The 11,696-nt window shown below is 39.6% G+C and overlaps 2 protein-coding genes across 3 annotated transcripts in view; one reads left to right on the forward strand and one right to left on the reverse strand.

The window, feature by feature from the left end:
* The window catches only part of LOC139274141 (retinol dehydrogenase 10-like), a 95,472-nt gene extending 93,493 nt beyond the window's left edge, over positions 1 to 1,979 (reverse strand). Inside the window, exon 1 of the mRNA XM_070891187.1 lies at positions 1,170 to 1,979. Within this exon, the coding sequence (XP_070747288.1) occupies positions 1,170 to 1,619 (450 nt within the window). The 5' untranslated portion in view covers positions 1,620 to 1,979. The remainder of the gene's footprint in view (positions 1 to 1,169) is intronic.
* Positions 1,980 to 2,009: 30 nt separating this feature from the next.
* Positions 2,010 to 10,914, forward strand: rpl7 (ribosomal protein L7). Of its 2 annotated transcripts, none has more exons than XM_070891196.1 (7): positions 2,010 to 2,108; positions 2,648 to 2,750; positions 3,924 to 4,090; positions 4,264 to 4,401; positions 5,638 to 5,747; positions 8,762 to 8,972; positions 10,819 to 10,914. In XM_070891196.1, exons 1-6 carry the CDS (start codon positions 2,095 to 2,097, stop codon positions 8,968 to 8,970), a joined length of 741 nt encoding a protein of 246 aa, XP_070747297.1. In that variant the 5' UTR covers positions 2,010 to 2,094; the 3' UTR covers positions 8,971 to 8,972; positions 10,819 to 10,914. The 2 variants fall into 2 exon arrangements, with proteins under 2 accessions (XP_070747297.1, XP_070747303.1); XM_070891202.1 differs by lacking the exon at positions 10,819 to 10,914 and adding an exon at positions 10,565 to 10,723.
* Positions 10,915 to 11,696: the final 782 nt, after the last annotated feature.

Raw genomic sequence — 11,696 nt, forward strand, 5'->3', positions numbered from 1 at the left:
GAGCATTAAAAATCGCATATGCTTTGGTAACAAATCGTAATGACCCAACTAGAAATATAGTTAAGAAAGTAGGAATATTAATGTTAATATCGAGTAGGCAAATGTTGTTTCACCAGCATTAACGAGCAATGGGATGGTTACTTGAGCGTTTGCATTGATTGCACTTGTTTCATTTAAAGTAGGAACGGACTGTAAAACGAAAGCCCATTTACTCTTTTCAAATGTTTAGTATTCGGACAGATTAAAAAAGATGCGCCCAGCCACTAACCGCAGCCAGAAAGTATTCATGAATCACTAGCTTTAAACTTGGAATTACACACAGTTCCGTATACGATTCAATAATCGGGATTTTTTTCATACCTATACAACTATAAACGTTTTGCGTTTCACCACCACTTCATTTGACATTTTTCTTAGCGCGTGCGGCAGACATCGTTATTTCTATGGGGCAAATGCGTATTTGTTGAACTTTAGGTTTCAGCAGCAGTTCAGGACCGGAAGCCCTTCACTAAAAGCATCCTAGAATCACAGGGAACCGCTATGAATCACGAGGATCGGTACTAAAATCAAAATTGTTGGGTACAATAAATACAATACCGGCTCGTAAACGCTGTGTGATAACATTGCTGTAGCAGAAACAAGGTCACATCAATCATTAATAGTGAAGTATACACCAATGTTCGTTTATACCCACGGGTCTGAGTTACAGTTTTCTTTCCTCGCAAAAAAGAGAAAAATAGAAGCTTAGTATCGACACAGCGATTCAGAGTGGGATGCTGCTGCTATGCAATGTTTTATTTTGTAGTGTCCTTTCCTACACCTTTCACTCAATACCCATGTACTTGGAAGTGTGTGTGTGTGTGTGTGTGTACAGTATGCAATCTATTAAAAAAGTCAACATTGCATCTTAGTAAAATTCTAAAACTTCTGCCGCTCGTCAGAAAACACCTGGATCACGAACTGTTTCGCGTACAACACAACCTGGTTGCAAATAATAATCTATTTTGGTTTATTAGAAAATATGCATTTATTCTTTCATCTGATTTGGGTCAATTACTCAGAACTACTTTAGGTTATATACACACTTAAAAAAAAACGGACGAGATTGCCAACAGCAGTTAAGCAATTGGTTTTAATAAAAAAAAACTTTCTCGGCCTCTTAAACTCACCCAAAAGTGAGCGTGGCAGTTAACCATCATGGTCCTCTCGATAAGCTCATCCGGACACTCGAGGAGATGATGCCCGGACACAACACCTGCGTTATTGACCAGCACCGTCACGTCTCCGACCTCCCTCCTCACCAAGTCGGCCGTCCTGTAAACGCTGCCCCTTTTGCTCACGTCGCAAGTGTAAGTGTAGACTCGGGCGCCCAGCTGCCGGACCTTCTCGGCCGTCTCCTCATTGCTGTCCTGGTTGATGTCCCACAGCACCAGGGTGGCTTTCCTCTTGGCGAACTCCAGCGCGAAGAGCCTGCCGAGCCCGCTGCCCGCTCCCGTGATCAGGCACACCTGATCGCACACGCTCTTCTCCTTGGGCTTGACCACCCATCTCGCCGCGGCCAGCACGAAAGCCCAGAGTACTTTGAAAGTGACAACGAAAAACTCTGCGACGATATTCATGGCTGGGCTGGTGCCGGGACAGAAGGCTGGCCCTTCTCGCACAGAAGCGAAGTGTGCGAGCGGACAGTGAATGTGAGTGAGCAGCGGCCCTGCGGTGACGCCGGTCCCCGAGCCTGTACTCTCCACCTCCCTCTCCCTCCGGTCGCCGCCGCCTGGCACTGAGCATCTTCACTCCGCGTCACTGGTTAAATAAGGAACCTGCTCGGCCCACCCAGGGCCCCTCCTAGCACCAGGGGGGCTACTCTGCGCTCTCTGCTCCCGCTGCAGTCGTCGGCCTGTTGTACTTGTCTTCATTTATTTTATAATAAATGTTAAATGAAAGGAACAGACTAATATTACTGAAGACTCCCTGTCTCAAACCCCTGCTGGCTGCAACATCGATTCAGGCAACAGGACGGACAGCTGCCGCGGCCCGGGCTTAAGTGTCCTGCGCGCATGCGTTGCTCCCTCTTTTTTTTCCCCCGGCGGCGGTGACATGGCGGACACGAAGTGAGTGGAGAATCGAGTGTCTTAAAATCCGAATCCATCCGCACTTAAACCTCAACTTTTAACGCTCACCACCCACAGGATATTCTCGTGTGTTGAGCCACCAATGTATTATACAATTCGGTTTGCAGTTTAATGGTTTGGGTGCAGTGCTGTGGTGATGTACCCCTCCAGTCCCGAACTTCTGCATGTACCGAAGCTTCATTGCGCAGTGTTGAGGCTTTCACTTATTGTAAAGGCTCTTGATTTGACGCGATTAACTAACCAAGATCTTCGAAGTATTTTGTTTCTTGGCATATCTGTATATGCGGGTATATTCGCTATACCTAAGTGTTCCTTCACGGCCAGGCTGTGGCCTACCATAGATAGCACTTAAATACATCGGTATGGCTTAATCTACTTTCAATTGCTGCTGTATCAGGACGTATATACATTGTCTAACATCTGTAGCAAAACCAGGGCATTGGTTATTTAGTATTGAGAGTATTAATGTATGGTACATTATCTACATGTCCATCTCTGTATTCTTTCATTTCTACCAGAGGGAAGAAGGTGCCATCTGTCCCTGAAAGCCTTTTGAAAAAGCGCCAGGCGTTTGCAGTCATGAAGGCCAAACGCATCAAGCGTTTGTTGGTAGAAAAGAAGGTTTGTAAAACATTACGTTCTGCAGGACTATCTTTGCTTTAATCATACATATTTAACACATATTTGAAGTTAGAGTTTAAATTGCCTCGCATATCTTGCACTTCATAACGGTTGAAATAATTAAGCAGGAGATTTACGAGAATATTGCCTGGACTGGAGAATTTTGGCTATGAGCAAAGATTGGAAATGTTGAGTCTGTTTTCTTTGGAACAGTGGAGGCTAAGGGGAGACCTGATTGAGGTGTACAAAATTATGAGGGGCCTGGATAGAGTGGATAGGAAGGAACCGTTTCCTTTGGCAGAGGGGTCAACAACCAGGGGGCATAGATTTAAAGTACAGAGGGGAGGTTTAGAGGAGATGTGAGGGGAAATTTATTCATCCAGAGAGTGTTGGGGGTCGGAACTCACTGCTTGAAAGGATGGTAGAGGCAGAAACCCTCACCACATTTATAAAATACTTGGATGTGCACTTAAAGTGCCATAACCTACAGGGCTACGGACCAAGGGCTGGAAAGTGGGATTAGGCTGGATAGCTCTTGGTCAGTTGGTGCAGACATGATGGGCTGAAATTGCCTCCTTCCAATCTATAAATTTCTATGATTTATGGTGAAAAGTTACATATGGCTCCAAAACTAGGGATCTGTGAGGGATGTGACTTGTAGAGGGTTAAGCTAACAGCAATGGTGATCATGCTTAATAAATGAGATGTATAGATGTTGAGTCGATGCAGTTACAGAAATATTTCAGCGCGTCTTTTCCTGGTAGTAAGACACACTAATGCTGTGACATTGTAAATGGTCAATATTTGAATTCTGTTATGTAGTAATTAAGTTCATGGTCTGCAAAGTGTCAATCGGGTTCATTTTGGCATAAATAAATGTTATGTTTGACAACTTCTGGTGTGTGCAGTAAATGATGATGAGTCCAGTTGTTGGACACTTAAGTATGTCTTAGTTAATTTATGGCTGTCGGATGATGATGTGAAATGGTACTGTTTTTGTACACTGATGACTTCAGTACTTCTAGTCCTTTTAGGGTGGGGGTGGTGGGGAGAATGGATGAATATAACTCGATCGATTTGATTATTTCACGACTTGATTATTTTCCTTTAACGTGGAGTATAGTAAACCATGTGTATTCATTACATTTTAAGCAAAAATACACTTTTTTGTAGATAAATAGACAGCAGAGAAAACTAATCTACAAGAGAGCTGAATGTTACCACAAGGAATACAAGCAAATGTACAGACGTGAGATCCGCCTTGCCAGAATGGCACGCAAAGCTAACAATTACTATGTCCCTGCTGAACCCAGGCTAGCTTTTGTGATTCGTATTCGAGGGTAAGTGTTGATGTGCAGTTATTTATTTGCTGTGACTACAGGTGAATAAACTTTTTCCTCAATTAAATTACCTGATTTATTTAAGCCATTACAAACTGAAAGAAAATAAACAATAACTACTTTTAAAGTAAAATGTTACTGCATCTATCTAATTTCAATTTATGACTTCACAGAATCAATGGTGTTAGCCCTAAAGTCCGCAAGGTACTTCAGCTCCTACGACTGCGTCAGATCTTCAATGGAGTGTTTGTGAAATTGAATAAAGCTTCAATCAACATGCTCCGTATTGCAGAGCCATACATTGCATGGGGGTATGTGATTAGACAATAAACAATTAGCAACGGTGAAATTGTATTTGTACTAAAAGGTGAAGTTGAAAATGCAGTCAGTGTGAAACCAGGTATGATGCCTTCTGAATGGATGTGGTTAGCATAGTAGGGTTTACTATACTATACCTCAAGCAGCTGAGAAATAACAACACATTTATTTCCTTTTTGCCAATTCTTTTACTATTTCTGATCACTTCATTGTGAAATTTTCTAGTATTCTTTGATGACTAAATAACAAATGATTTACTTTTACTTTTTCTTAAAAAAAATGCTTTCCTGAAGATATTGACACCTTGCATGGTTCCATGTCATCAGATGCTCCCTGGTACTTGGGGCATCTGGCTGTGCTTAAGCCAGAATGTCATTCAACTGTTATAGCCTCTGCCATCAAATAGCTGAGCCCAATTCTTTTGCCATCCAAAATTTTACATGTTCATTTTGAATGAAGGTTGCTGGATAGCACTCATGAAATGGGGACCCTACTTACTGGCATATTTCCCCCCTCCCCATTCCAGGATGCTGAGATCATTAGTTTGTGTCTTGGAGTCAGCCTTGGCTCAGTGGTGACACTCTTGCATCTTGTGTTAGAAGGTCATGGTTTCAAGCCCCATTGTGATCCAAGCACGTAATCTAGGCTCATATTTTAATGCTGTAGCAAGGGACTGCTGCATTTTCGGGAGGTGATCTCTTTCAATTGAGACATTCTTTCCCTCGGGTATATTTTAAAAATACCATGGAGAACAGCCCCTGGTGTCCTGTCCAATATTTGTCCCTCAACCAGCATAACTAAATTGATTATCTGTCATTAACCTCATTGCTGTTTGTGACCTTCCTGTACGCAAATTAGCTACTGCATTTTCCCTTCATTACAATACTGGTCAAATTTCAAAAGTACTTAACTGATGTGAAGCACTTTTGGAGGTTCAGTGGTTGTAAAAGTACCATGTAAATGCATGATCTCACTTGCTCTTTTTCTGCTCTCCTTTCCCATCCATGTCTTTGCCTAGTTGAAACCTGCTATATACTGAACCATTGGGGGAAATCTCCCAATTACATTTTGTTTGGCAGTTCTGCTCTAGCCTGATTAACAAGAGAAACCAGAAATTCAGACATACAACTTGTTAATATGTGCATTGGGAGTTTAACCAGGAGAAGGGATGTCATAGGACTTTGACTTTTTTTAAACTAACATTAATGCTTACCCTATTAATTTTTTAGATATCCAAATCTAAAGTCTGTCCGTGAATTGATCTACAAGCGAGGCTTTGGCAAGATCAAACATCAACGCATTGCTCTCACTGACAATTCCCTGATTGAAAAGCAGCTTGGTAAGGTTCTTTTCATTTAGTTGGTACTGGGTTAGCTTGGTAATATGTATGTTAGAAGTTTACAAATTGAGCAAATCTTTTTTCATTATAGCACTTCATCCATCTGTTATTCTTACCACTGCACTGGCTCATGTGATTTCCCCAACCAAGGAGGTAGAGGATTTATACACAAGCCTTTGGAAGTGCTATGGGAGATTGTGGATTGGTTCCACTCTGTCCTGTGTATGCTAATGATACGTTTTACAGAGACAAGACATGAGTCAATTTATAATACCAGTTGCTGCAAACTAGTATCCCTAATGTGCTATTTATCCAGGCTACCATGTGGACTGTTGGCCTCTTGAGATATTCTTTTATAAATGCTGGGCTCCCAGTGATTGCTGGGGGATGGATTACATAAAGTTTACAGCACAGAAACAGGGCCATTTGACATAGCTGGTCTATGCTGCCGTTTATGCTCCGCACAAGCTTTCTCCCACCCCCCCTTCATCTAACACCAGCAGCATATGCTTCTATTCCTTTTGCCCTCGTGCTTATCTAGCTTCCCCCTTAAATGCTATGCTATTCACTTCAGCTACTTTTTATGGTGGCAAATTCCACATTCTTAACACTTTGGGTAAAGAAGTTTGTCCTGGATTCCCTATTGGATTTATTTGTGACTATCTTGTATTTCCTTGAGTTTTGATCTCCCCGCAAGTGGAAACATTTTCTCTACATCTACCCTATTAAACCCCTTCATAATTTTAAAGACTTTTATTGGGCCACCCCTCAGCCGCTTGTTTCTAGAGAAAAGAGCCCCCTTCTGTTCAGGCTTTCCTGATGGGTATAATCTCTCAGTTCTGGTCTCATCCTTTATAAATCTTTTTTTCACCTTCCCCAATGCCTTTATATTCTTTCTTATAATATGGCGACCAGAAATGCATAGTACTCAAGTGTGGTCTAGCCAAGGTTTTATACAAGTTTAACATAACGTCTCTATTTTTCAATTCTATCTCTCTCAAAATGAACCCCAGTGCTGTTTGCTTTTTATGGGCTTATTAACCTGCGTCGCTACTTTTAGTATATGTACCCCATGATCCCTTTGTTGTTGAGGTTATGTAGAAATTAAAATTCTGCTGTTGGCATTTTCAGTATGTGGCAAGTTCTTTGTAGTTTGCAGCATACAACAGGGTACCACAACTTTCAGGAGAGAAGAAAATTGTTTGGTAGGGAGTTGTCGGATTTATCTTTTCTATGCAGTGTTTCTTCATACAGACGCTGTTGTAAAACTGGAAATTTTCGTATACGGTATATTTTGCAAAAATAAGGACTTGCGAATTATGACACAGCAAAAAAAAATAGGTGCATGTCCTGCCTCTCGGCTTGCAAGAAACAGTGTTGACTCTTGCAATTGCAACTGTGTTTCTCAAGCTCACTGCCTTTTTCCACTGCCCAAGTGTGGAACACTTGATCATACTGTCACATATTTCACTCATTGGGCTCCTAAAGGGGATTGATTTGAATATGCTGGGAAATGGGTGATGCTATGGCCATTCTGTTCATTATCTATGAATACTAGGAAGTAAAATTTGATGCAAAGTTGATCCGTTGAAAGACTCAGAATATCTAATTACCTTCATATCATTCATTACCTTTTGACTTGGCTGTGTGATAACAAGCCTTTTGGTTATATTTCCATTTTAAAGTCATCAGAAGTAATCCCATTTCCTTTTACAAGTTGCTGTGAGTGCATATTCTAAAAGAGTATGTCAGTGTAATTGACTAAAACAACCTGGTAACTTGCTGCACACTTGATGGTCAGGAAAAAAATCTAGCACTAACTCTTCACGTGTATTGCTGACTGAAAACAGTGATGCTGGGAAACACAATTGCCAACTGAGAAGATGTAGCATGCGATATAAACATTTTTCATTGATGATCTTGCCCGAGTGAACCGGTAATAAAGGAACCAAAATAATATTCCACAACCATCAGTTTTTGGGAATGGAATCAGTGACATATCAACGATGGTCTCTGAGAGTTTAAATAAACAAGGCTGCTGCAGTGCAATCATCTTGAGCATTGATTGTCTGGAACCAAGGTGCATTTTATAATTGGCTTAGGGTAGCAACCTGAAGTCAGTTACTGGGTCCCTGGTTCTTTTAATATAGGGAGGCCATGGGGGATAACTTTCCAGCAGTTTGTCTGCTTGATGTTGGGCTGGTTAGATGTTGTCTCTGGGAACTACTCTGGGAGGGAATTGTCATTACCAGTCAACGGATTGTCAGATCCATGGGTAATGGTACAGACAAGTCTCACTTCAAAGCCCCAACTCCCTCTGTTTACAACACAACTTGCATCACTGCAGTTATTTGTTATCTGAAGTTTGTTGTAAAAATTGGTACAAACTATTTTGTGCAGGGGCCATGATGCGTTGTGTAGTAAATGGCAATAAATGCAGAAGTTGGACACTAAGTGAGGCTTCATGGCTATAAAATGATAATGATGTTAAATGGTACTGCACATTCAGCAGTTTTCCAAATCCTTTTTTTTATTGTAGCACTGTTTCTTTTTCTGAAGGGGAAGAATGGATTATTATAACTGGATTGATTTGATTAATTTGTTCTCAAGTGGAGCACAATGTAAATCATGTGTATTTATTACATTTTAAGCAAAGATGCACTCTATCTAAAATCTACAAAAGAGCTGTAAGTTACCACAAGGTAACACGAATACAAGAAAATGTACAGATGTTCAAACATAGTGTTGAACTAACAAAATGAAGGTTTTCTCCTCTTGGTCGAATGGGTAATGATATCCTGGTTTTAAACTGATTTTCCCTTCTGTAAGGTTTGAAATCCATTTTACTTATTACCAGTCAATTTGTTTCTGCATCACTTGCCTGAACCAGGTGCTAGGAGGCAGAGGGGAGGTTCCCTCTGGTATAGTTCTCTCTTTTAATTATGAAACTTAACATGCATTTCCAAATAAAAAAATGATAAATTGTTACAAATGAGCCAATTATTACATTTCAGGAAAGTATGGCATAATCTGTATTGAAGATCTGATCCATGAGATCTACACAGTGGGCAACAACTTCAAAATGGCTAACAATTACTTGTGGCCCTTCAAACTATCCTCGCCCCGTGGTGGCATGAACAAAAAGACAACGCACTTTGTTGAGGGTGGTGATGCTGGTAACAGAGAAGACCAAATCAACAGAATGATCAGAACTATGAACTAAAGGTAAACCGTGTTCATATTTTTTGTGTTTTTTTGAGGGGGGCGTTAATGATGTATGGCTGGGAATAGAAAAATTGCAATTCAAATGAAAATCTGTCTTGTACTTGGTGAATTTAATCATGGCTGTACCATTGTTTTGGTCGCAAATAAGACTTTGTTATGGCACTACTGTATTAACATTGGGAAAGCTTTCTGGAATTTCAGATGGCACTGGATTCCTTTTTTGAAAGAGTGAATTATCTTTGGTAGCAAATTGGGTGTGTGAATAAAGCAGCATGAAGTTTCTCATCCTCTCCATTGACATTTTGTTGCCAAGTATAACATCTTTATAAAACTTAACCAATTAGATATTTGAGTTCTGGAAATGTAATTCAGTGAAAAGATAAACACCAAAAATTCGGGCCTTGCACTAGTACAAATTTTAGGTTATAAATTGAAAACTACATTGATGGACTAAGAAACCTAATAAGTATATTTCCTGGAGATCTTTGCCCAGCAGCGCTCAGTGCCTATAACTATGTCCTGAAAAGCTTGATTAGAATTTACAGAAGGCTGAATTCAATCTGTTGAGTTTTAATTTTAAACATTCTCAAAGCAAGTGCAGGGTTTATGTGATAAAATAAATGAATTGTGAAAGCTAAACTTGCTGGGGCAGGTGGGGGCAGAGTAGTTATTAGATTAGTATATCATATCCAAAGTTCTGGGAATAGCTGAGAGGTTGTTGGGGCAAAAGATTACTCTGCATCTGGTTGTAATTATAGCTGACTTGGAGCGGTTGAGTCTGACACTAGTTTCCAAACGTATTATTTTCAGTTAGTTTGGAGACTAGGGATGTACTGTTTTCTGATCCAAGTTTCTGCACGGGCAGCAATATCGCTGGAGTTGTGTCCAAATCGTCTCCCCAACTCTTATCTTCCAGAGTATGTGGTTGTTGGTGAGGCTAGAGGGGAATTAGTCCCATCTAGTTAAAATCTATCTTTAAAACTATTCTTCTATTAAGAATTTAAAATTTTGCTTGGCCAGAGATGCTGGTAATGTAGAGCATATTCTTCAGTTTCCATAGCCATATAGTAATAATTGTTTTATGGTCCAGTTGCATGACAAGAGGCCATCTGGTACAAAAATGTATAACTTATTCAAGAGCTTGGTTGCCAACAAAATGCTTTGTGCAGCTGAGGCCCATGAGGCAGTGATTGAAATAATATATTAACATATATTATTTTTTACAGCTAATAAGGAATTTCTTTGACTTGATCAGGAATTTGTTCCTAATTTTGTTTACTATTCTACACGATTTTTTTCTGAAGTTTATCATTTTAAATTAAAACTTCAGTATGAGTGCCACACAAACTATTAACATTCTGAAGTTTTTGACATTAGGATTTGATAATGCCAAAGAAAAAATAAGCATGTATAGCAAAAAAAGAAACATTAGTAGTATTGCATATCAAAGAATAACACATTTACAGTTGCAGTAGACACTGAGTACTATGCCTTCATATGCGGGTTAGAATGAAGGATGAGACAAACATTTGTATTCTAGTTTGAGATTTAATCGCACCTTAAAGGTTCTAATTATCTGTGTCATTTTAAAGGGAAGTTGGAGAGTCTTTGGAGGAAAAGAAAGAAATAAAGCAAAAGGATGGATGTGCAATTTTTGAGCAAATTCTTTCTGTAACTGGAATTGACTTTAAACTGATTTCTTTCTGACGAATGAGCGTTCTAGAGCTTTGCCAGGTGCAATGTACTCCATTTTCTTTCAATGGCCGAGTAATAACTTGAGATTTTTCTTTTGAATAAGTGATTTTTTTTTCTACTACTAAGGTTTTTTTTCTCTCTTCCCTTCCAGGTATGCAACAGATGTGAAATTTCCACCCTGTTCTGTTAAATAAAGACATTATTTACACAGTCATCTTTTGTCCTGGACTCTTGTTTGCAAGTACAGTAGAATTTTAAATATTTAAGTTTAAATTTCTGGGAGACCTGATTCCCCTACAGCCCAACCACCAAACTCTTGAATTAAAAGTATAAGGGACGAAAGTGGAAAGATTGTGATTTTGGAATCAGCACAGGAGAAGTTCTCATAACACTTGTAAATTTGTAGACGGAGTAAAAATTATATTTAACCCCATTTTAAACTTAAATCAATACTTCACTGGTTTTATATTAACATTTTGAAATGAAAAAGACATGATCAGCTTTTCAGCCAGTTTATTGATTTGAAGGTGTCAAAAGGCTGATCTGACATTTGAGATGTGGGTGGAGACTGACAGTACTCAGTAATTTCATCCCTCAAAATTAATAGCCTGTGGAGAAGCATCTTGCCGATACAGGCAGTTTCCTTTCCTTGACTGGTTGAGATTTGGGTGGGGTGTTTACACCTTGCCTAATTTATACAATATTGTATTATTTCAATAGTGAGTTGCCCAGTACTTTATTTGGCATAAAGTGACAAATAGGTTGACGGGATCCTTGTATGCATTGGGAATATTTGACATGTTGATCCATAGAAAGATGTTTGGATTTTCCTGAATTCTGAAGGGGAGAGTCGTCATAATAAAGCAAAAGTTAATTATCAAATTCTCAAATTACAAATAGCTTATCAAGTATAATTGACAAACTAAATTTGTTTATTTTGAAATGCTTGGTAGGTGACCAGATAGGCCTCCCAGTAGACCTGAATAGTTTGGTTGCTGTACCAGAAATAGAGCTCTGATGGGATGCTAA

The sequence above is a fragment of the Pristiophorus japonicus genome, chromosome 1, assembly GCF_044704955.1.
Source record: "Pristiophorus japonicus isolate sPriJap1 chromosome 1, sPriJap1.hap1, whole genome shotgun sequence".
Classification (NCBI taxonomy): Eukaryota; Metazoa; Chordata; class Chondrichthyes; family Pristiophoridae; genus Pristiophorus; species Pristiophorus japonicus.

Bases quoted from the DNA above. Each gene is read 5' to 3' on its own strand.
- rpl7 (XM_070891196.1), top strand. The intron at 2,751-3,923 runs GTTTGTAAAACA...ACTTTTTTGTAG, and splicing joins GTTTGTTGGTAGAAAAGAAG to ATAAATAGACAGCAGAGAAA. The intron at 5,748-8,761 runs GTAAGGTTCTTT...ATTACATTTCAG, and splicing joins CCTGATTGAAAAGCAGCTTG to GAAAGTATGGCATAATCTGT.